Genomic DNA, 25,663 nt, shown 5'->3' with positions numbered 1-25,663 from the left:
CCACTGCATTAATTAAAGACCTAGCTGCACTAACCGAAATACTACCAGGTGATGTTCTGGCTAGTTTGGATGTAGCAAGTCTTTACACTATTATACCTCATGAAATGGGTATGGATATCGTAAGACGTAGTCTGGAAAAACATCCCTACATTGGACCCCCGGTTGGGTTCATCATTGATTTACTAGCTCTATGCCTGAAGATGAACTATTTCAAATTTGAGAAGAGATTTTACCTCCAGTTGATGGGAACGGCGATGGGCTCCAATATGGCCCAGGCCTTCGCAAATCTCTTTATGGAACACATGGAGGAGAATGTCTTCAAGGTATATGAACATGAACAGGTACTTTTTTATAAAAGGTACATTGATGACATCATCGTGGTGTGGAGAGGTACTACAGAATCATTCCAGGAATGGGTGAGAAACCTGAATACAATGGGTGACCAGGTGAAACTGAAAGAGGTGTCAAGCTACAACGAAGTAGATTTTTTTGATCTAAGAATCTATAAAGAAGACTCTGGCCTGGGTACAACCCTGTTTAAGAAAGAAACTGACCGTAATACACTGCTGCATGCCTCCAGCTTCCACCCTAGATCTCTTATACGAGCTATTCCAAAAGCGCAGCTACTACGGGTTACAAGAAATAACTCTTCTGACATCAGAAGGAACACCCAGCTGAATGAAATGGAGGAAAGGTTCCGGAACAGGGGCTATAATAATGAACTGATTAAGAAAGCTAGAAAGGATATCACAGAGAACAGGACGAGTGTGGACCCCAAGACCAGAATGAATTTCATCACTACTTACTCCCCAGACACAAGGACACTGGGTATGACATTGAAAGAGAAATGGGACATAATTGAATCAGATGCATCATTACCATACCATGGGTATGGCCCTCCAAGAATTGGTTACAAGAGAGGGAGGAATTTAAAAGACATACTGATGAAAACTGACCACATTAACAGTTACAGTAAAAAAACCCGACCAACTAAAAAAGGATCATTCAAGTGCCCCAGTTGTGTGACATGCAATTCAATGCTCCAAGGCAGTCAATTCCGACATCCTCACACGAATGAGTTGTTTAAAATTAAACATTACCTTAAGTGTACCACCAATATGTGATATACATGCTAAACTGCAATTGTGGTTTATTCTACAGTGGAAAAACTTCTGATGACATAAAAAATAGGATGGCGAATCACAGAAGTGCCATACGAGCAGCCATCGATAAGGGGAAGAGTGACCAACCCGTTGCCAGGCACTTTTTGGAGATGGGCCACACGGTATCTGATCTTAGGTTCAAGCTGATTGACCACATCCCACCGCTAAACCGCGGGGGGGACCGTGACAAGCTACTACTCCGTAGAGAGGCTGAATGGATTTATAAATTGAACACAGTCCACCCACACGGCCTTAACATGAGTATCGACTGGCATTGCTTCTTGTGACATCAGAAGACACAGGTACCACCTTTTTGTTCCCTGTAAACACTGTGTTTACTCTCTGTGATTAGTTCACAGAAACAATTGTGGTTTACTTATCATTTGACTTATTTTTTGACTTTCTGATGTTCTCCATTGCTTTTGGATATTGTGGACATTGATTACCTGGTTTCATCCTTAAGACCCAAACGTGGGCATTTGACATTGAATTCTATGTCTATGTATATACCTGCTATCTATTGGGTTTGTTTATATGAATACCTGTTTAAACATTTCTTTGGTGTGTCATATAACGGAGGTTGCCTTACATTGTGTATTTAGCCATTGGACATTTGGATATGACCGCATACTATATCTTATATATATCTTTTGTGTATTTTTTATGCATTTGGAGTATACATAGCGATCCCTTGAGTTGTGTTGTGTGTGCCTTTTTCCACCCTTGTTTTAATACAATAGGTTAATTGTTTATTTTTTAATCAAATTTGGCTTTTTGTAAACTCAAAATTTGCTTTTTTGATATACTATACATGTACTTTTTTATCCACTGTGCATGTACTCTTCTGTACAATATGCCCCCTTGATTAATTCTTCCGTTTACCATCCAGTGCTAATGGATCTACCAACTATTGATTAGCTCAATATTCCTGCATTTGACCGTGTTAGGGACTGTGTCTGTGCTATATATAGCAGATCAGTTATTTTTACTTTCCCCATATGAGTTATTTTTACTTTCCCCATATGAGTTATTTTTACTTTCCCCATATGAGTTATTTTTACTTTCCCCATATGAATTTTTACACCGTGTAAGGGTGTTCCTTACAATCTCTGGCTATGCGTATCCAGTGATCTCTTTTCCAGCTGCTCTTGCTGCTGTCTTTAGCTGTTTGTTGCCTGTTGACAACATAGGCGCTTGTCTCCTCTAACCAATTAACTTTCACATAGCGATAGCCTTAGGGGCGTTGCTTAATTGCGATACGCATGTGCAGTACTCCAAGCTTATTGTATCTCCGGTAACACACACAACTCTCCGCGGAGCTATATCCCTCTAAATCCATCAGGTATTTATCTTCTCCTTATCTGTATGCATAGAGTGTTTTACTGGTTACTCCATGTTCATGTGCCTTGATAGCCCCTCTTCCTGCCAGCGCTACATTGATACTAATGAGATAAGCCCCATACATATACCTTGGACACCCCCTGCTAACGTATGCTAATGTATGCCTGCAGTGTGATTTCTACTTATAGTCGTTCCGCTATCTTGTCTACCTGCCTGTATGATGGGGATAGTATGCCCTGTATATGTATATATTGCTTGCTCAGTATAAGCCTGTAATGAAATGTTTAATCTAAGCATTGCTCATTGGTCCTGTTAACTGCTGCCCATCCATAACATCTATCTATGCTGAATACTTTTCTCTATTGATATTCTGTTTGATCTTTAATTGTATCTACCGTTTGCATTATGATTCCCACTTGCTCTGTATATGTACATGGTTGCAATGTTCACTTATTTGGTATATTGTGGTATATTTTGTTTTCTTAATTCATTTGTTTTTCATTTGTATGGGGTTTGTTGACACTTGGTGGTTGCCATGGCAACAATTTTGGCGCAATTTCACACTGGGGGAGGGTCTTATGGAACAGTATAAATGTTTGCTTCATTCTATGTACTCTGGTCTGATGAAGGTGTGTATTCCCCGAAACGTCACTGAATAAATTCAGTATTGTCTCCTGATTTCCATACATACATACATACATACATATATATATATATATATATATATATATATATATATATATATATATATATATACACATACACACGCACATACAGTACATCCTACCAGACTGTGATATGTAATAGGATCTATTATAAAATTCCAGTTCTCTGGTGATGTCAGCAGAAGATACACTAAAAGGCTACAAGAAGTGGAGATGTCTTACCTGTTGCTTTAGCTGCTGTACCAGGCGGTCTTTCTCTCTTTTCAGAGACGCCACTTCATCTTGGGTTTTCTTCTTCTTAGAAGAGGAAAGCTCTAGCAGAGCAATATTGGCATCTTTTTCACTGATGGCAGCTAGAAGAGCTTCCTGCCTACAGATGAGAAAATCAAGAGGAGGCACTGAGAATGTGGTGATACAGGAGATAGGAATACCTGCTTCTTATTTCATAGCATTATTGATACATCCCAATAAATTCTCAACACAGAAATACACTCTAATTAGGTGCAAATCTGTGTAGAATGCAGGTTTTGTGTCAGATTTGTTTTGGTAGAGAATATGACAGTAGCAGATATACAGCATTTATGTATCTCAAAGAGATTCCACTCTAAAATATAAAACACAGTGGCGTCACTAGCGGGGGGGGGGGCGGGCCGCACCCGGGTGACACCAAAAAAAAAATTTTTTTTATTGAAATTCAAAGAAATACAATGTTGAGATGCATAGATTATTTTATTAGAGGCTGGAATTTGTGCACATTAGTGGGACTGGGGAAGTTGTAGACACACAATTTTTTTGCCCCTTGAGCCAGTGCTGCAATTTCAACAAATAGTTTTCCCGGCTGCTTTTGCTTGTTTGTACTTTGCTCCTCCTCTGCCCAATTTCACTATGAATGTTGTGGGTGTGCCGTGGGGCTTGCAAAGTTGCGCTGCTAGCTTAAACCTGCCTGCCTATCTGTGCTCACTGCTCAGTGACATGCGGCCCAGGGCTGTGCACTGACAGACTTGGAACAGAGTCAGAGAGCAGAATTTTCATAGTTTGCGTGCCTAAACCTTTTCTTCAGTGATTTATTTTAGAGTGCTCTGTTTATCTTTCATTTGATGTTCTGCTGAGCCAGGGAGCAGCTCTAGGCATGAGCTTCCTAATTAATGCAGTGCAGTTTACATATTTTGTATGTGTGTGTCTGAGTTTTTGTGTGTCTCAGTGTTTTTGTGTGTGTGTCTGAGTGTGTTTCCGAGTGTTTGTGTGTGCATCTGAGTATGTGTTTAAGTGTGTCTGAGTGTTTGTATGTGTGTTTGCCTGTGTTTTTGTGTGTGTCTGCTTTCTGGGGGGGGGGGGGGAGTGACACCATGACTTACCGCACCGGGTGACACCAACCCTAGTGACGCCACTGATAAAACAAAGCTTCAGTAACATAAAAAGGAATAGAGCCTTCAAGACGGAAGACTATACATTGAGACAAGACCACTATGTAGTTCATACATTCTCATTCAACACCATGAAGGTAGGAACACTGCTTTAGATTGGAGGATTAGATTAATCAGATACTTCTCTTTTAAAATGGAATGTCAGTCAATATATTCGGCAACACTCTTATTTCCCATTATTACAGTAAACTTGATGACCAAAACCCATCCCCCACCCCTGGGAAGGCATCCCCAAAGGATGGGGCAGTAGGAGACTGGTAGGGAAGGAGCACTCAGCGAGCAGACAGGCAGCATATCAAGTGTCTAAAAATAAGGGCCAAGCACTCGAAAATAAACTATGTTAAGTGGAGGTCTGACCTCTGCTAGAGGAGTGTTAACAGGCTCTATGGGCCTGGCTGCTGTCTGCTTCCTGGGTATATTACTGTTACAGAAGAAACTGCAGGTTGACATGGAAATATGGCACAATCTTGAGACACCCTCTAGTTATATCACAAGACACAGTAAGTTCCTGATCAGAAAGCAGAATATTTCAGATAAAATATAGAGGAAGCTGGCAGGGAGTTACTACAGCACACATTAAAGGGACATTTATGTAAAAAAATCTACTTTGTCTCTAAAAATGCCAAAAAGCAAAGTATGCAACCTAGGTTTTATGCTGCAAATTGCCTAAACCACCTATTTGATTTGGCATTTGAAGGTTACAACATTTGCTTTTTTAAATACCGGGCAATGTGGGAAAATCACTTTTTTTCCCACAAAAGCAGGTTTTTTTTAAATTAATGTTGCACAGACAGTGATTCATAAATAAATTAATTAACCTGTTTAATGGCGTGTCAGGGCGGGATATTGTCTTAGACCTCATCTTGGTGATAGAGCAAAGCTACCCTTGATAATTGGTAGTTCCTAATGTATCCGGAATTTAGCTGCCTAATTTACGCATTATATAAACAACAAACACCTGCAGTGAAAAGTTCCTGTTAAAGCACAGTGCTACAGTGTAACATGCAAGCTTTCCCTAAAAGGAATAGTTTAGTCAAAATTAAGCTTTCATGATTCAGGTAGAGCAGCAATTCTAAGCAACTTTCTAAATTACTCCTATTATCAAATTTCCTTCGTTCTCTTGGTATCTTTATTTGAAAAAAGCAACAAAGTATAGGAGCTGGTCCATTTTTGGTTCAGAACCTGGGTAGCACTTTCTGAGTGGTGTCTGATTGGCCACCTATCAGCAAGCGCTACCCAGGTGCTGAACCAAAAATGGTCCGGCTCCTAAGCTTATATTCAAATAAAGATACCAAGAGAACGAAGAAAAATAAATAATAGGAGTAAATTAGAAAGTTGCATGCTCTATCTTAATCATAAAAGTTTAGTGTTGACTAGACTATCCCTTTAACTACAAATGTACACCAAAACAAATAAACAGCACAACAAGCCCCTGGCCAACTCATGAAGACACTTATCTCAGACTAATATATTCAAATAAAAACAGACACAGCAGGTACAGAAGGACTACAGAAGTAGAATAATATTTACTAATCATGTTGATAAATAGTAAAGAATGCAGCCAGCCATACTTGACTAATCTCAAAAGCAATTGATTCTACATTGATTGCTAGCTTCTCTTGCAGTTTTTGGCATATTTGTGGCGCTCCTGTAAACTGCCCGTGTCTGGGATTGTGCACCTAAGTCTACCCTGAGGATTTTCCAGGTTAGTTTTTTCTATGAGTGGTGCCAAGGACATGGGGTTTGTAACAAATCCAGTCTGTGAGTGCAGCAGCCATTTACCATGTTTTCTATGTATCTTCAGAAGGGAGACCCAAGCTAGATGACCTGTACATGAGCAGTTACCAAGCATTAAAAAAACATTCAACACAGAGAAACATGCACTGAAGAGGCCTTGGTGAACAATTAGGGCTTGCCATTATTTTTGGCTAATAGCTATAAATGATCCTCTACTTTATGTTTTCAGCTTTAATTATTTGATTGAAAAACAGTTTGTGTTGAAGTATATTTCCATAAGCAAAAAAAGTTTAATTAAAAGGTACACAAAACCCAAAATTATTCTTTCATGATTCAGACAGATCATACAGTTTACAAATATTAATCCAATTTACTTCTATTATCAAATTTACTTTGTTCTCTGTATCCTTTGTTGAAAAGAAGGTAGGTAGACTCAGGAGCATGCACATGTCTGAAGCACTAGATAGCAGTAGTTTTGCAAAAACTATCTTTTACATTTGTAAGAGCACTGCATTGCAGCAGCGTTTCCTTCCATGTATTGCTCCAACTATGTGCATGCCATCTACCTAGGTATGCTCCACTACAACCAACACAAGAACAAGGCAGATTTAATAATATAATAAAATTAGAAGTTCTTTTTAAAACTGTGTGTTGTGTCCGAATCGCAAAATAAATATTTTGTTTCATGTTCTTTGAATACAGAGTTTAAAGGGATACTAAACCCACATTTTTTCTTTCCTGATGCGAATACAGCATGCAATTTAAATGGAGCCACATATCAGCAATCGCTACCCAGGGTGCTGAGCTAAAAATTGGACAGCTCCTAAGCTTACAATCCAGCTTTTTCAAATAAAGATACCAAGAGAACGAAGAAACATTGATAATAGGAGTAAATTAAAAAGTTGTTTAAAGTCTCAAATGTTAAAAATCCAGGAAGTTAAATTCTTAAATCAAGGTTTAATAGGTAATTAGAGAGAATATGACAAAAAGAGGAAAGAACAATTTCCTAGTTCATATCAGTGGGCACTAGGCTCATAAATGCGGCCACAAGGGTTAGTCTTCAAGGACAGCGTTTTCAGATAGATGTGATGCAAAGGCTAAAAACATAAATTATGCTTACCTGATAATTTTCTTTTCTTCTGATGGAAAGAGTCCACAGCTGCATTCATTACTCTTGGGAAATAAGAACCTGGCCACCAGGAGGAGGCAAAGACACCCCAGCCAAAAGGCTTAAATACTCCTCCCACTCCCCTCATCCCCCAGTCATTCTGCCAAGGAACAAGGAACAGTAGAAGAAATATCAGGGTGAAAGGTGCCAGAAGAATAAAATAAGGGCGCCCCACATAAAAATTACAGGTGGGGAGCTGTGGACTCTTTCTATCAGAAGAAAAGAAAAATATCAGGTAAGCATAATTTATGTTTTTCTTCTTAAATGGAAATAGTCCACAGCTGCATTCATTACTTTTGGGAAAACAATACCCAAACTATAGAGGACACTGAATTCCAAGACGGGAGGGTACAATAGGCGGGCCATTCTGAGGGCACCAAGCCTAAAACCACTCCCCACAAAAACCCCAGCTTCGTCTGAAGCTGAGAAAACTTTGAAGACACTGACCCACAGGTAGTCCAGAGCCTAGCTAGAGAAAGCAAAATCGGACTCAACTGAGCCAACAGGCCTCCAGGAGACACCATCGCCCAACAGTCGGTCCCTCCCCACTCACCAAAGAAGGGAACACAAAGGGAGAGGGCCAGGAAGAACCGAAGGAAAAAAAAAATGAATGGTCACAAGATCTATTGAAGGAAAAACCCCCAGAGCGAGCCCAGCTCACAAGGGCCCAAATGGTTCCCGACAGACAAGGGGAGACTACACCTAGAGCAGGGAAATCGGAGGTATAGGACCGGCATAGAAACAGAGAAAACTTTCTCTCAAACGTTATGCAAAAGCACCAAAAGACAACAGAAGACGGAGTCCTCACATAGTCCGAACCTAGAACACTGAAGTATTCCGCTACAAAAAAATGTGTAACAGACCCAGACGAAAAAACTTGAGTCAAGAACACGCCCCCATCATCAGAATGACACAGGGAATACTTGCTGAGAACAAAAACGGCCAGCAAAAGAACAGATTGCAAAAGACAATTCCCATACAGAGGGCACATTCTAGGCAATCCAACCCGCCAGACCTACCCACAGGTCTTCCAAAAAAGGAAGAATCATAACCTCCACGAGGTCCCCCAAGAAAGAGAAGTGACACCCCGAACCCGAGGTGGAGCAATCCTAGACCCTCTGCTTGTAAGTTTAGGGAGCTAGCTAGCTACTATGCCCAGCTAGATCCTGGAGATGACGACTCTCAGAACCCACTCCCAGCCGGGCCAGCCCCAGCAACGGCAGGTCAAAAACGAGCGGAAGAATGGCTACAGCCAATCCAACAGAGCACGGGTACAACCCGACTCCTTAAAACAGACAACAGGACCGTAGACCCAAAGGATCTAGCAAAAAGGTCCAACTTAATCTTGACATGGAGCCAGCAAGACTCCAAATGGAACATAACCCAGAGAGAAAATTCCTCTCAGCTAGGGAAACTCGCAGGTTCCATCTCCTGAACCAGGAGAAGCCTTAAGAAAAAAACCACATCTCCATAAAAGGGAGACTAAGCTCTCGCCAAAGAAGGGGAAAAGGGCTAAAAGGTAGCACTTTCCACAAGCCACAAGTTAAAGGAGAGATCAATCCCCAACTCAAAAGCCCTGTTGAAAGTGATTCTTCTAAAAACTAGCCTGCTAACACGCAACCAATGTGGAATAGTAGCAGCAGTGACACTGCAAGTCCATTCCCCTGCAGAGCAGTGAATTCAATGGATACTACAGCAAGCTGACCAAGGGAAACCGCCTAAGGTGCAATACAAGCCCAACGAGCAAACCAAGACCAGGTCAAGTAATCCGAGTAAAAGGACATAAACCAAGTTTCCAGGAACTGGGGAACCCCGAACCAACCCTGGAGCCTAAAGGTCTGGTAACAACCCACAACGGGATCCACAAGGGAAAATGCTGAATGAAACCCAGCAACCAGAAGCCCCAGGGAGAACAGGTCCGAACCCCCAATTGTTTAGACAAACAATACCCACAAACTTAACACCCCGTCTGAATAACAACCCAGACCATAGGGGATACTAATGCAATATCCAGATCAACTCGAAGAGACCACCTCTTGCCGAAGTCCCACTCTCCAAGGAGCCAAGGCGGTAAAAGTCGTACGACGCTAGAGCTTTTAGACTCACTAACAGCCTCAGGACAATAAGGCAAGGGGATACCTCAAAGTCAAAACCACTCGAGCAAAGGCTAGTCTCCACATCACCTCCATACAAGCAGATGATCACAAGGAGAAAGGGGCGCAAGCCAGCCCCAGTTCCGGGAGGAACCTCAAGCCAACCCATGAAGACCACGCCCAGTGTCCCTAACAGGGAACAAACATCTCCAAGGCCCCTAAAAGGAGACCTAACATGGAAACCACAAAGGAAGACCAAAAAGTCTCAGAAAAACAGCTAGACAGTACACAGTCGATGTGCAATAGCTGCAGCTGGTTACATTCTGCAACCCAACCGCTGCAAGGCAGCCAAACTACTCTTCAAACTACTAGCTGCTGAGGACCAAGTCTAATGACAATTTTCGAGCCTCAAAAGAAAAAGGCCAAAATGCTCACTTGGCGGGAAGAAGGCGCTAAGCCCTCCAACTCTCCAACATGTAGGAGAGGAACTCTAGGATTCGATAATACCATAGAAAATGACGCAGCGGAAACTCCACTGACCCAGTCATCCAATTGAAGGCGATAAAGACTGAGACAATCCTTCCTGCCTTGAAGACCCACAGGTCCTCTAGAATGCTTAGTTGAATGAAAAACAAAGGATAACATGAGAACTTGGCACCTTGACCGGACCAGCCAATAAGAACGGCACCACGTGTCTGAACAGCCCCAAGACAGAACAGAACCCAACAGGACCAGCCTGCAGAAACCTAACTATCAAGCTGCATAAATCCTCCTTCAGAGGGGAAGAAGGGAAAACAGACAAACATAGGAGTAACATGTACCCAAAAACACTTCCACAGAAGTAGCAGAGAGAGTATCGATCCCAGTTTAAGATTCCCGAAGGAAAATAATAAACAAAATAAAAGACATCCTAATCGGATAAAAAGAAAATATAAGGCAACCCCTACAGGGAGTGCAGAATTATTAGGCAAGTTGTATTTTTGAGGATTAATTTTATTATTGAACAACAACCATGTTCTCAATGAACCCAAATAACTCATTAATATCAAAGCTGAATAGTTTTGGAAGTAGTTTTTAGTTTGTTTTTAGTTATAGCTATTTTAGGGGGATATCTGTGTGTGCAGGTGACTATTACTGTGCATAATTATTAGGCAACTTAACAAAAAGCAAATATATACCCATTTCAATTATTTATTTTTACCAGTGAAACCAATATAACATCTCAACATTCACAAATATACATTTCTGACATTCAAAAACAAAACAAAAACAAATCAGTGACCAATATAGCCACCTTTCTTTGCAAGGACACTCAAAAGCCTGCCATCCATGGATTCTGTCAGTGTTTTGATCTGTTCACCATCAAGATTGCGTGCAGCAGCAACCACAGCCTCCCAGACACTGTTCAGAGAGGTGTACTGTTTTCCCTCCTTGTAAATCTCACATTTGATGATGGACCACAGGTTCTCAATGGGGTTCAGATCAGGTGAACAAGGAGGCCATGTCATTAGATTTTCTTCTTTTATACCCATTCTTGCCAGCCACGCTGTGGAGTACTTGGACGCGTGTGATGGAGCATTGTCCTGTATGAAAATCATATTTTTCTTGAAGGATGCAGACTTCTTCCTGTACCACTGCTTGAAGAAGGTGTCTTCCAGAAACTGGCAGTAGGACTGGGAGTTGAGCTTGACTCCATCCTCAACCCGAAAAGGCCCCACAAGCTCATCTTTGATGATACCAGCCCAAACCAGTACTCCACCTCCACCTTGCTGGCGTCTGAGTCGGACTGGAGCTCTCTGCCCTTTACCAATCCAGCCACGGGCCCATCCATCTGGCCCATCAAGACTCACTCTCATTTCATCAGTCCATAAAACCTTAGAAAAATCAGTCTTGAGATATTTCTTGGCCCAGTCTTGACGTTTCAGCTTGTGTGTCTTGTTCAGTGGTGGTCGTCTTTCAGCCTTTCTTACCTTGGCCATGTGTCTGGGTATTGCACACCTTGTGCTTTTGGGCACTCCAGTGATGTTGCAGCTCTGAAATATGGCCAAACTGGTGGCAAGTGGCATCTTGGCAGCTGCACGCTTGACTTTTCTCAGTTCATGGGCAGTTATTTTGCACCTTGGTTTTTCCACACGCTTCTTGCGACCCTGTTGACTATTTTGAATGAAACGCTTGATTGTTCGATGATCACGCTTCAGAAGCTTTGCAATTTTAAGAGTGCTGCAAGATATCTCACTATTTTTTACTTTTCTGAGCCTGTCAAGTCCTTCTTTTGACCCATTTTGCCAAAGGAAAGGAAGTTGCCTAATAATTATGCACACCTGATATAGGGTGTTGATGCCATTAGACCACACCCCTTCTCATTACAGAGATGCACATCACCTAATATGCTTAATTGGTAGTAGGCTTTCGAGCCTATACAGCTTGGAGTAAGACAACATGCATAAAGAGAATGATGTGGTCAAAATACTCATTTGCCTAATAATTCTGCACTCCCTGTAGGTTAACGCCCAATAAAAAAACAGGCCTACCGCAGGACCAGCCAAACGGAGCCCTAATCTTCCAAAAAACTGGGAATGATTCAAGAAAGAACAGTCAGGCGATTACATCATCCCCACATGTCTAATGAGGTGCACCATTCGAAGCAGACTGAAAATTTCCATATCCGAGAAGGATAGGATCATTTAATAACTGGAAAACCTGTCTGAGAAAGACGCGAAGGCGCGCCACTCTATAACAAAAGGCACAGCACTCAGGGACAGTTACACCCGCAGGGAACTGTACAGGCCCTCCCCAAGGTGGCAGACCCGGGACAATAGGGCACGAGCACAAACGCACATCGTTTGGACTCTGCAGACGAATAATCGCCAAAAATATGTGGAAGCGAAAACGTGCTGCAACCTCCGGGGGGAACACTCTGCCCTGCATGGAGGAATAATCATAAACTGGGTTACCCGCATGTGAAGAAGTATGGAGGGGTAGGGAACACGCCTCTTGGAGGACGCCGGAGCCGAGCCCGAGGAACAAGGCGCTCTCAAATGGCATACAGAACAAAACTGGTTGACATGTGTCAACGAGGCCAATCCGGATTCTTCACCGGACACAGAATCTGAAATTAAAAGTATCAGAATCCTCCATAACTGAATCTGAAATTTGAACAGTCTAAGCATCAGAATCCTCCATAACTGGATAGAGGATATGCAAATATGGACTAAAGAAGTAAAACAAAAACGGCACCTGACACCCACAATGGCTGGGGCACTCACCACCTCCTATGACCAGACCCCTGTGTTCTAAAATTTCTCCTTCGTCACACAGTCGGGAATGCGGAAATAGAAGACGGAGCGTAACCATGCCGACCACAAGGTGAACCGTATAATCCAAAAAAGCGCACCCAACCATAAGGTCGCATCACTTCCAAAGGCCTCAATATGTTCCAACCACGAGCCCCATAAACACCACACATAAGCAGGTTGAATCACATAAAAAACAAGATTATAAACCCGCCTGTTCAATAACCTCACTCAGGAGATATTAACCCTTGATTCCAAGATACTAAAGGAGACTCACTGAGAACCTTACAATGCCTTGCAAAAGTTTTCACCCCCCCTTGACTTTTTACCTATTTTGTTACATTACAGCCTTAAGTTCAATGTATTATTAATCTGAATTTTATGTGATGGATCAGAACACAACAGTCTAAGTTGGTGAAGTGAAATGAGAAAAATATATACATAAAACTATTTTTTAGAAATAGAAAAAAGAAAATTGGCATGTGCGTATGTATTCACCCCCTTTGATATGAAGCCCATAAAAAGCTCGGGTGCAACCAATTACCTTCAGAAGTCACATAATTAGTGAAATGATGTCCACCTGTGTGCAATCTAAGTGCCACATGATCTGTCATTACATATACACACCTTTTTGAAAGGCCCCAGAGGCTGCAACACCTAAGCAAGAGGCACCACTAACCAAACACTGCCATGAAGACCAAGGAACTCTCAAAACAAGTAAGGGACAATGTTGTTGAGAAGTACAAGTCAGGGTTAGGTTATAAAAAAATATCCAAATATTTGATGATTCCCAGGAGCACCATCAAATCTATCATAACCAAATGGAAAGAACATGGCACAACAGCAAACCTGCCAAGAGACGGCCGCCCACCAAAACTCATGGAGGGCATTAATCAGAGAGGCAGCACAGAGACCTAGGGTAATCCTGGAGGAGCTGCAGAGTTCCACAGCAGAGACTGGAGTATCTGTAAATAGGACGACAATAAGCCGTACGCTCCATAGAGTTAGGCTTTATGGCAGAGTGGCCAGAAGAAAGCCATTACTTTCAGCAAAAAACAAAATGGCACGTTTGCGAAAAGGCATGTGGGAGACTCCCAAAATGTATGGAGGAAGGTGCTCTGGCCTGATGAGACTAAAATTTAACTTTTCGACCATCAAAGAAAACGCTATGTCTGGCGCAAACCCAACACATCAAATCACCCAAAGAACACCATCCCCACAGTGAAACATGGTGGTGGAAGCATCATGCTGTGGGGATGTTTTTCAGCAGCTGGGACTGGGAAACTGGTCAGAGTTGAGGGAAAGATGGATGGTGCTAAATACAGGAATATTCTTGAGCAAAACCATTACCACTCTGTGCGTGATTTGAGGCTAGGACAGAGGTTCACCTTCCAGCAGGACAATGACCCCAAACACACTGCTAAAGCAACACTTGAGTGGTTTAAGGGGAAACGTGTAAATGTGTTGGAATGGCCTCGTCAAAGCCCAGACCTCAATCCAATAGAAAATCTGTGGTCAGACTTAAAGATTGCTGTTCACAAGCGCAAACCATCCAACTTGAAGGAGCTGGAGCAGTTTTGCAAGGAGGAATGGGCAAAAATCCCAGTGGTAAGATATGGCAAGCTCATAGAGATTTATCCAAAGCGACTTGGAGGTGTGATTGCTGCAAAATGTGGCTCTACAAAGTATTGACTTTAGGGGGGTGAATAGTTATGCACATTGACTTTTTCTGTTATTTTGTCCTATTTGTTGTTTGCTTCACAATAAAAAACAAAAACACATCTTCAAAGTTGTGGGCATGTTCTGTAAATTAAATGATGCAAATCCTCAAACAATCCATGTTAATTCCAGGTTGTGAGGCAACAAAACACGAAAAATGCCAAGGGGGGTGAATACTTTTGCAAGGCATTGTATGTTATTTTAGACCCGCAAGTGGTAGCCTCTCGGGAACACATTTGTATTACAGTACATTCATAAAGAAAGTAAAATGAAACAATCTTACCGGAATCTACGCCGTGGAACAGGAACACGGCCCTTCAAGTGTGACGGATAGTAGAATCGCCTCCACCATGGATTTGAGAGAAGAAAGCAGGCAGCAGAGCGAAGTTCGACAACACAGATTGCTTGAGGAGCTGTTAACATGAGTCTGGATGGTTTCGCAGAAAGACTCTTCCTGCATCTCCGGACTCTAACTTTCATCCAAGCCCTAACTGAGAGACTGACAGAATTACTTAAAACTCCTGTCTGATGCCGAAGAGTACTACCCTCCTTCTGACACTTCTCTGCCAACCTCCTGGGCCGAAAGGCAAAAAATGACTGGGGGATGAGGGGAGTGGGAGGAGTATTTAAGCCTTTGGCTGGGGTGTCTTTGCCTCCTCCTGGTGGCCAGGTTCTTATTTCCCAAAAGTAATTAATGCAGCTGTGGACTCTTTCCATTTAAGAAGAAAAAACATAATTTATGCTTACCTGATAAATTTATTTCTCTTGTAGTGTATTCAGTCCACGGGTCATCCATTACTTATGGAATATATTCCCTTCCCAACAGGAAGTTGCAAGAGGATCACCCAAAGCAGAGCTGCTATATAGCTCCTCCCCTCACATGTCATATCCAGTCATTCGACCGAAACAAGACGAGAAAGGAGAAACCATAGGGTGCAGTGGTGACTGGAGTTTTAATTAAAATTTAGATCTGCCTTAAAAAAGACAGGGCGGGCCGTGGACTGAATACACTACAAGAGAAATAAATTTATCAGGTAAGCATAAATTATGTTTTCTCTTGTTAAGTGTATTCAGTCCACGGGTCATCCATTACTTATGGGATACCAATACCAAAGCTAAAGTACACGGATGATGGGAGGGACAAGGCAGGAACTTAAACGGAAGGAACCACTGCCTGTAGAACCTTTCTCCCAAAAACAGCCTCCGAAGAAGCAAGTGTGTCAAATTTGTAAAATTTTGAAAAGGTGTGAAGCGAAGACCAAGTCGCAGCCTTGCAAATCTGTTCAACAGAGGCCTCATTCTTAAAAGCCCAGGTGGAAGCCACAGCTCTAGTGGAATGAGCTGTAATTCTTTCAGGGGGCTGCTGTCCAGCAGTCTCATAGGCTAAACGTATTATGCTACGAAGCCAAAAGGAGAGAGAGGTTGCCGAAGCTTTTTGACCTCTCCTCTGTCCAGAGTAAACGACAAACAGGGAAGAAGTTTGACGAAAATCTTTAGTTGCCTGTAAATAGAATTTCAGGGCACGAACTACGTCCAGATTATGCAAAAGTCGTTCCTTCATTGAAGAAGGATTAGGACATAATGATGGAACAACAATCTCTTGATTGATTTTCCTGTTAGAGACTACCTTAGGTAAAAACCCAGGTTTAGTACGCAGAACTACCTTGTCTGAATGGAAAATCAGATAAGGAGAATCACAATGTAAGGCGGATAACTCCGAGACTCTTCAAGCCGAGGAAATAGCCATCAAAAACAGAACTTTCCAAGATAGAAGTTTAATATCAATGGAATGAAGGGGTTCAAACGGAACTCCTTGAAGAACTTTAAGAACCAAGTTTAAGCTCCACGGAGGAGCAACAGTTTTAAACACAGGCTTGATCCTAGCCAAAGCCTGACAAAAAGCCTGGACGTCTGGAACTTCTGCCAGACGATTGTGCAAAAGAATAGACAGAGCAGAAATCTGTCCCTTTAAAGAACTAGCTGATAAGCCTTTTTCCAAACCCTCTTGGAGAAAAGACAATATCCTAGGAATCCTAACCTTACTCCATGAGTAACTCTTGGATTCACACCAATACAGGTATTTACGCCATATCTTATGGTAGATTTTCCTGGTAACAGGCTTTCGTGCCTGTATTAAGGTATCAATAACTGATTCGGAGAAGCCACACTTTGATAAGATCAAGCGTTCAATCTCCATGCAGTCAGTCTCAGAGAAATTAGATTTGGATGGTTGAAAGGACCTTGTATTAGAAGGTCTTGCCTCAAAGGCAGAGTCCATGGTGGACGGGACGACATGTCCACTAGGTCTGCATACCAGGTCCTGCGTGGCCACGCAGGTGCTATCAGAATCACAGATGCTCTCTCCTGTTTGATCTTGGCAATCAGTCAAGGTAGCAGAGGAAACGGTGGAAACACATAAGCCATGTTGAAGAAACAAGGGGCTGCTAGAGCATCTATCAGCGTCGCTCCCGGGTCCCTGGACCTGGATCCGCAACGAGGAAGTTTGGCGTTCTGGCGAGAAGCCATGAGATCCAGTTCTGGTTTGCCCCAACGATGGACCAGTTGAGCAAACACCTCCGGATGGAGTTCCCACTCCCCCAGATGAAAAGTCTGACGACTTAGAAAGTCCGCCTCCCAGTTCTCCACGCCTGGGATGTGGATCGCTGACAAGTGGCAAGAGTGAGACTCTGCCCAGCGAATTATCTTTGAGACTTCTAACATCGCTAGGGAGCTCCTGGTTCCCCCTTGATGGTTGATATAAGCCACAGTCGTGATGTTGTCCGACTGAAATCTGATGAACCTCAGTGTTGCCAACTGAGGCCAAGCTAGAAGAGCATTGAATATTGCTCTTAACTCCAGAATATTTATTGGGAGGAGTTTCTCCTCCTGAGCCCACGATCCCTGAGCCTTCAGGGAATTCCAGACTGCGCCCCAGCCTAGAAGGCTGGCATCTGTTGTTACAATCGTCCAATCTGGCCTGCGAAAGGTCATACCCTTGGACAGATGGACCCGAGATAGCCACCAGAGAAGAGAAGCTCTGGTCTCTTGATCCAGATTTAGTAGAGGAGACAAATCTGAGTAATCCCCATTCCACTGACTTAGCATGCATAATTGCAGCGGTCTGAGATGCAGGCGCGCAAATGGCACTATGTCCATTGCCGCTACCATTAAGCCGATTACTTCCATGCACTGAGCCACTGACGGGCGTGGAATGGAATGAAGGACACAGCAAGCATTTAAAAGTTTTGATAACCTGGCCTCCGTCAGGTAAATTTTCATTTCTACAGAGTCTATCAGAGTCCCTAGGAAGGAGACCCTTGTGAGTGGTGATAGAGAACTCTTTTTCACATTCACCTTCCACCCGTGCGACCTCAGAAATGCCAGAACTATCTCTGTATGAGACTTGGCAATTTGAAAGCTTGACGCCTGTATCAGGATGTCGTCTAGATATGGAGCCACCGCTATGCCTCGCGGTCTTAGAACTGCCAGAAGTGAGCCCAGAACCTTTGTAAAGATTCTCGGGGCCGTAGCTAATCCGAAGGGGAGAGCTACAAATTGGTAATGCCTGTATAGAAAGGCAAATCTTAGGAACCGATGATGATCCTTGTGAATCGGTATGTGAAGGTAGGCATCCTTTAAGTCCACTGTGGTCATGTACTGACCCTCTTGGATCATGGGTAGGATGGTCCGAATAGTTTCCATTTTGAATGATGGAACTCTTAGAAATTTGTTTAAGATCTTTAGGTCCAAGATTGGTCTGAAGGTTCCCTCTTTCTTGGGAACCACAAACAGATTTGAATAAAATCCCTGTCCTTGTTCCGTCCGCGGAACTGGGTGGATCACCCCCATTACTAGGAGGTCTTGTACGCAGCGTAGGAATGCCTTTTTCTTTATCTGGTTTTCTGATAACCTTGAAAGATGAAATCTCCCTTGAGGAGGAGAAGCCTTGAAGTCCAGAAGATATCACTGAGATATGATCTCCAACGCCCAGGGATCCTGGACATCTCTTGCCCACGCCTGGGCGAAGAGAGAAAGTCTGCCCCCCACTAGATCCGTTTCCGGATAGGGGGCCATCGCTTCATGCTGTCTTAGGGGCAGTAGCAGGTTTTCTGGCCTGCTTGCCCTTGTTCCAGGACTGGTTAGTTTTCCAGGCCTGTCTGAAACGAGCAACAGTTTCTTCCTGTTTTGGGGCGGAGGAAGTAGACGTTGCTCCTGCCTTGAAGTTTCGAAGGGCACGAAAATTAGACAGTTTGGCCTTTGATTTGGCCCTGTCCTGAGGAAGAGTATGACCCTTACCTCCAGTAATGTCAGCGATAATTTCTTTCAAGCCGGGCCCGAATAAGGTTTGCCCCTTGAAAGGAATATTAAGCAATTTAGATTTAGAAGTCACGTCAGCTGACCAGGATTTAAGCCATAGCGCTCTGCGCGCCTGGATGGTGAATCCGGAGTTCTTAGCCGTTAGTTTAGTTAAATGTACAATGGCATCAGAAACAAATGCATTAGCTAGCTTAAGTGCTTTAAGCTTGTCCATAATTTCATCCAATGGAGCTGTGTGAATGGCCTCTTCTAGAGACTCAAACCAGAATGCCGCAGCAGCAGTGACAGGCGCAATGCATGCAAGGGGCTGTAAGATAAAACCTTGTTGAACAAACATTTTCTTAAGGTAACCTTCTAATTTTTTTATCCATTGGATCCGAAAAAGCGCAACTATCCTCCACCGGGATAGTGGTACGCTTAGCTAAAGTAGAAACTGCTCCCTCCACCTTAGGGACCGTCTGCCATAAGTCCCGTGCAGTGGCGTCTATTGGAAACATTTTCCTGAATATAGGGGGTGGAGAAAAGGGCACACCGGGTCTATCCCACTCCTTGCTAATAATTTCTGTAAGCTTTTTAGGTATAGGAAAAACGTCAGTACACACCGGTACCGCATAGTATCTATCTAGCCTACATAATTTCTCTGGAATTGCAACTGTGTTACAGTCATTCAGAGCCGCTAAAACCTCCCCTAGCAATACACGGAGGTTCTCAAGCTTAAATTAAAATTAGAGATCTCTGAATCCGGTTTCCCTGGATCAGATCCGTCACCCACAGAATGAAGCTCTCCGTCCTCATGTTCTGCAAACTGTGACGCAGTATCGGACATGGCTCTCACAGCACCAGCGCGCCCTGTTCTTATCCCAGAGCAATCGCGCTTACCTCTTAATTCTGGCAATTTAGACAATACTTCTGTCAGGGTATTATTCATAATAGTAGCCATGTCCTGTAAAGTGATTTGTATGGGCGTATCTGATGCACTTGGCGCCACAATATCACGCGCCTCCTGAGCGGGAGGCGAAGGTACTGACACGTGAGGAGAGTTAGTCGGCATAACTTCCCCCTCGTTGTCTGGTGATAATTCCTTTATAGATAAAGATTGACCTTTATTATTTAAAGTGAAATCAATACATTTAGTACACATATTTCTATGGGGCTCCACACTGGCCTTTAAACATAGTGAACAAACAGATTCATCTGTGTCAGACATGTTTAAACAGACTAGCAATAAGACTAGCAGACTTGGAAAACACTTTAAATAATTTTACAAGCAATATAGAAAAACGCTACTGCGCCTTTAAGAAGCACAAAAAATCTGTCACAGTTGAAATAACAATGAACCAAATCAGTTATAGCAACCAAATTTTCACAGTAAATGTATTAAGTTAGCAGAGCATTGCACCCACTTGCAAATGGATGATTAACCCCTTAATACCCAAAACGGATAAGAATAGAGAAAAAAACGTTTTTTAAAACACAGTCAAACACACTGTCACAGGTCTGCTGTGACTGATTACCTCCCTCAAAATGACTTTTGAAGTCCCCTGGGCTCTCTAGAGACGTCCTGGGTCATGCAGGAAGAAGCAGGAAGACAGAGACTGAATAGGCCCCTCCCACTCATTATTACAACATTGGGAGCTTCAGTTAACTGTTTCTATGCAGAAATACAGGTCAGCCATGTGGAAAAAATTTATGCCCCAAAAAGTTTTATCACCAATGTACCTCATAAAACGATTAAACATGCCAGCCAACGTTTTAAACATCTTTTTTAAAGAGTATGTATCTCTATTGATAAGCCTGATACCAGTCCTTCTACTGTATTTAAGACTTATTATATCACTTCAGTATTAGTAGAATTTTCTTAGTCAAATTCCATTCCTTAGAAAATATTTTACTGTATATATTTTAATCAGCCTGATACCAGTCGCTTTCACTGCATTTAAGGCTGTATTTACATTACATCGGTATCAGCAGTATTTTCTTAGTCAGTTCCATTCCTTAGAAAAATAATTTACTGCACATACCTTATTTGCAGGAGACCCCGCACGCTATTCCTTTTCTGAAGTTACCTCCCTCCTCAGAATGTGCGAGAACAGCCAGTGGATCTTAGTTACTTCTGCTAAGATCATAGAAAACGCAGGCAGATTCTTCTTCCAAATACTGCCTGAGAAAAAACAGCACACTCCGGTGCCATTTAAAATAACAAACTTTTGATTGAAGAAATAAACTAAGTATAAAAACACCACAGTCCTCTCACGACCTCCTATCTAGTTGAGGGTTGCAAGAGAATGACTGGATATGACATGTGAGGGGAGGAGCTATATAGCAGCTCTGCTTTGGGTGATCCTCTTGCAACTTCCTGTTGGGAAGGGAATATATTCCATAAGTAATGGATGACCCGTGGACTGAATACACTTAACAAGAGAAAGGGGGATACTGAATTGCTTTAGCCCAAGATTAAAATTAGAAGCCCAGCCTTGAAGGCAAATCTGAATCTCTGACCTTATTGTAACATGCTTGGAAAAAATCCAGATTGCAGGAACAGAACAGGATTTTACAGTCTACAGCATGGGAACAACAACAATGTTTTTTTTTTAAAAAGCCCAGAACTGCAAATAGCAATTAGATATAATTGTCTTGTATGCACTGTTGATAATGACCAAATAGGAAAACAAAATATGTTTCCATTAAGAATTAGGAATTGTGTAACCAAGTCACAAGAACTAAAACTGCCATGTAGGGGTAGATGAAAGAACTCTAGAGAAGAGATCTGGATAAAAGGGAGTCATATGAAGAAATAGGCAGAAAGGGCAATTATATAAGGCAATTAGAAGTGCAAACCAAGTCCTTTGTGGTGAAAATGGTGCAATGAAAATTAAGCATTGAGGTTCTTGTTTCATCTTCAAAAGACCGGTGTGTTCATTAAGGCCACTGATAGTGAAGACATAGATTGGGAATTTGACGTTTCACTGGGTAGCCATGATATCCACTGAAAAAGTGGCCCAGTAAGTAGAGAAAGACATTAGGATGAAGAGACTACTATGAGTAGAAAGGAAACCTCTGCAGACAGGCAAAAGGAGTCAGTACCGAATTAGTTTCCATAAACAAACTTTATTTGTACATCCAATAAAAGTACAAGATCCTCTAAAAAAGAATAGGTAGTAGCATTGCTGTATGCGTTTCGGGCTGATCCCGACCCTTGATCACCAGTTCACTACCCTTGCAACATATTAACCCTTATATAGCCTCAATCAAATCACTTTCTTAAAGAGATATTAATCCTATTTGTTTTAAAGGTAAAACATTGTTTAGTTTCAGTTACACAGTACAATGTTACTTGATAGTGAGAGAAAGCTGTAAACGCTTGGTGGGTCCATAAATTAGATTCATGCCCATCTGCGAATTTAGACACTGTGGATATTTAATAGCCAATACACCTCAATTTTATACAGCAGTCTCTCCCTGTCACCCCCTCTTGTCAGTTTGGGTATAAAATTAATACCCTGTATTTGCAGTAAACTTGTGTCAAAATAAAGATTTTGTAAATGTCTCCCGACTGGGGTCTTAGATTCAGGATACTCAATGGATCTCAAATGCTACACGAATCTGTCTTTCATAAGAGACCACTACCCTGGGATGGAATATTTCCACCACAACAGTGGGTTTGGCAACTTTCCACATAAAAGCATGCCTGTGCTCCACAAAATAATTTATATAAATGATTGCTGTGGAAATGTCATATTGCATAAACACAAAGACCCATGAAATACTTTCTAAAGAGCAAGACAGACTGATGACTTCTTTAATATTAATTATGAAAAGTTGCCGTTCTGGGAGATTAAACAGCCTCTACCTTAGCAATTTCCTTAGAGTTCCATCTGATCCCTTTTAAAAGAGGCACAATATAATTGGAAAGTACTACTAGGGTAAGCCAAGATAAAAAGGTTTAATCCAATCTGTATGAAGGTATGGATTGGATATCCTTACAAAGATAAGGTTCTCCATTGTGGCCAGAAAGCTCTGAAAGTCAGGAGAGAGAAAAATTATCTAGAAGGAGGGAACAAAATAAAAATATATATGCACCTGAAGCCCTTATTAGGCATAGAGCTTAGTCATATCACCTGGAAGACCACTAAATGAAGGACTGCAGCATTAAGCCACTTTGGAGTTAAAGGAGGTCTCATACTCCAGAAGAATAGTACCTCTTTTTGACAATACCTAAACCGAGGAAAACACTACTGGAGGGGTTTTCCAGTATTCTAAGAAAAAATAAATATGATGTGCTTCAAATCACGTTTGAATAAACAGAAGAAAAAAAAGAAGCTTTCCTTGCCCTGAAAGATTCCAACAATGGTATTGAGATCCTGTATTTTTTCAGTTACTGTCCTCCAAGGACAGTTGGATACACTTTGTTCTTGTCTAACCAGGCTCAAAACAACAGATCAATAACTAGAAGATCCAGCAGAGCGAGTGATTCAATTCAATACAAATAATGTGGATTTGGGGCCAGGACTGAAGAAACTAAGGACTCTTTAGACCATTCATCATCAAAAAGGCAAGAGTCTCTTGAGACATCAGAACCAATGTGTGATGCATTGGACTTTTTTGAAGTGATTCCTTCAGAAGAGGAAATAATTAGTCCCAGAGGTTCTAGAAGCCTTAACGATTTGAAGAGGTGGCTCATGAGGAGGGACAGGATACCAAACTAAATAAGTGTGGAAATCCGAATCCATGGATCACCCTTTTTTTAATGTTTTGGTCTGCAAAGTTGATACCTTACTGTTAAAGGAAATGAAACACTTCAATACTAATATAAAATATTTAATTTAACTCTACAAATGGTAGATTTTCCAAATCAACCCAACTATATTTACACAGAGATTATGTGATCACTGTAGTAGCTCATTTATCTATTCTTAATTGGTCTCTGCAGAGGAGAAAAGGGTCTTTTAAAATAGTTCAGATAATGAAAAACAAGCAAATGTTGCTAATACAAATTATAGTCTAAATGACTTTAAAACATTTATCAATATATTGACCTGGGGCTCTGTCTGTATCCTGATGATGTCACTCTTAGAGACTTTATTAGCAGACACCAAGTTGTTTATTTCTGGAAGGCAGAATCTAAGTCTAGCATTATTTCTCTTGATTCCATATCAGGAAAAAACGACAGAGGAATAGGAGCCACATTCATCAGTATAATCTGAGATAATTTCTAGGAAATGATTTGATAGTAACCACTATTGTGTGTAGGTATTTTCATACAATTCTTCATGCTGCACAAGCCAGTAATTAGCCCCATTGTGTAAGGAAAAGTAGATTGTCGAGAAGGACAAGTAAATTGGGCAACTGCTGTAGTCCCTTGAAAAACTAAATTTTTAAAACAATTCCATAACCCAACTGGTCATATATACTAGGCATATAGAAAGAAGAAATATAAATATAGAATAAATGAAGTTAGTAATATGCATATATAGAAAATGTGTTTTTTATCACTTAAACTCACAAGTCCAGAACAATCTCTTGATTCATGTTCTTTCATGGTCTAATGCATATTATATAAGATTCTTAGAATAAATGTGTCAATTATACACTGGCACATAATGTAAAATTGGATTCATTGTTACATGGATGCAAATATAAAAACAGTTAATTATCTTGCTTTTGACCAGGGGAGAAATTGAAACAACCATAGGAATCCCAGGGCTTTAGAATATAGCAGAGATAGAAGCAGAATACCTGCCTGATAGAACTGAAGCCAGATCTGGGGATATATAGGGCATGGGCAAACTCTGGAAGTCTATATCTTTTGTCTGGATGTCATCAGTCCGTAAGCTAAAGGAGAGTAAAATGACTCTTGTGATAAATTTAACTAAGAATGAGGGCATATGTAAGGGGAGCCACCTTTAAGGTGGTAAAAGTGGGAGTGGTCAATTTTATCCAAAGGAGCTCACTGGTAATAGCTAGGATATGAGCCAATAGTGAGGTTTCTATAATTTTACATTTCAATTAGTGGATCCATTGGTTACTTTTCTTCATATACACAAAGATATACTCAAATGGATTAAAACAACTGCAGTATCTAATTGATGTGCTGTTTGTACACACTGATTTAGTTTATTTCCTTGCTAGCACAATTTATGTGCTCACCAATTTTATTGCAGTGATGGACCCCACACATACCTGGGCTGCTGCACAAGACTTGGGACCACTAAATCCTAATGATACTTTGCTAATCCTGGTGTCTGCTCAGAGAATTACTGGGCCCAGCAGGTAATCCTTGTTCTGTGTTATTGCCCAGCTATTTATCTCCACTCACCCCAGTCAGACTCTGTGTCTTATTCCTGCAGGCCCCTGTTGCCAGTCTACGATCTGAATTCCAGAACAGAGAATTTCAAAAGTAAGTGAAGCTTCAACGGTCAAGATCTAAAGCTCATGACACTAATCCTGTTCTCCCAACCCATTCCTTGCTGGCTTTTTAGTCAGGTTTATTTCTAAAAAGCACTTTATCAGTTACCATATAAGTTTATTAAGCATGGGAACTTTGTACTTGCTATATGTATGGGACAGGCTACAATTAATAACTGCTTATAAATAATATGTAGGTTAATTAGAACTACATTGATCAAGTAACCTTGCTCAAACCTCAAAGTTGGTTCTGTTTGAACTGAAAATTTAATTTTAGCAGCAGATACCTCTACCCTAGCAATCACAATTTTCTCTTTATTTTGCCCAAAGCTCACAGA

General features: G+C 41.6%; 1 protein-coding gene across 4 annotated transcripts in view; it reads right to left on the bottom strand.

Annotated features, from left to right (window-relative positions):
• Positions 1-25,663, bottom strand: part of ERC1 (ELKS/RAB6-interacting/CAST family member 1) — an 871,748-nt gene that overhangs the window by 195,221 nt on the left and 650,864 nt on the right. For all 4 annotated transcript variants that reach the window (XM_053718843.1, XM_053718844.1, XM_053718845.1 and 1 more), the window contains one exon: positions 3,392-3,539. In XM_053718843.1, the coding sequence (XP_053574818.1) occupies positions 3,392-3,539 (148 nt within the window). The remainder of the gene's footprint in view (positions 1-3,391; positions 3,540-25,663) is intronic.

Source organism: Bombina bombina, chromosome 6, assembly GCF_027579735.1.
Source record: "Bombina bombina isolate aBomBom1 chromosome 6, aBomBom1.pri, whole genome shotgun sequence".
Classification (NCBI taxonomy): Eukaryota; Metazoa; Chordata; class Amphibia; order Anura; family Bombinatoridae; genus Bombina; species Bombina bombina.
This window is presented reverse-complemented; position numbering and strand designations above follow the sequence as displayed.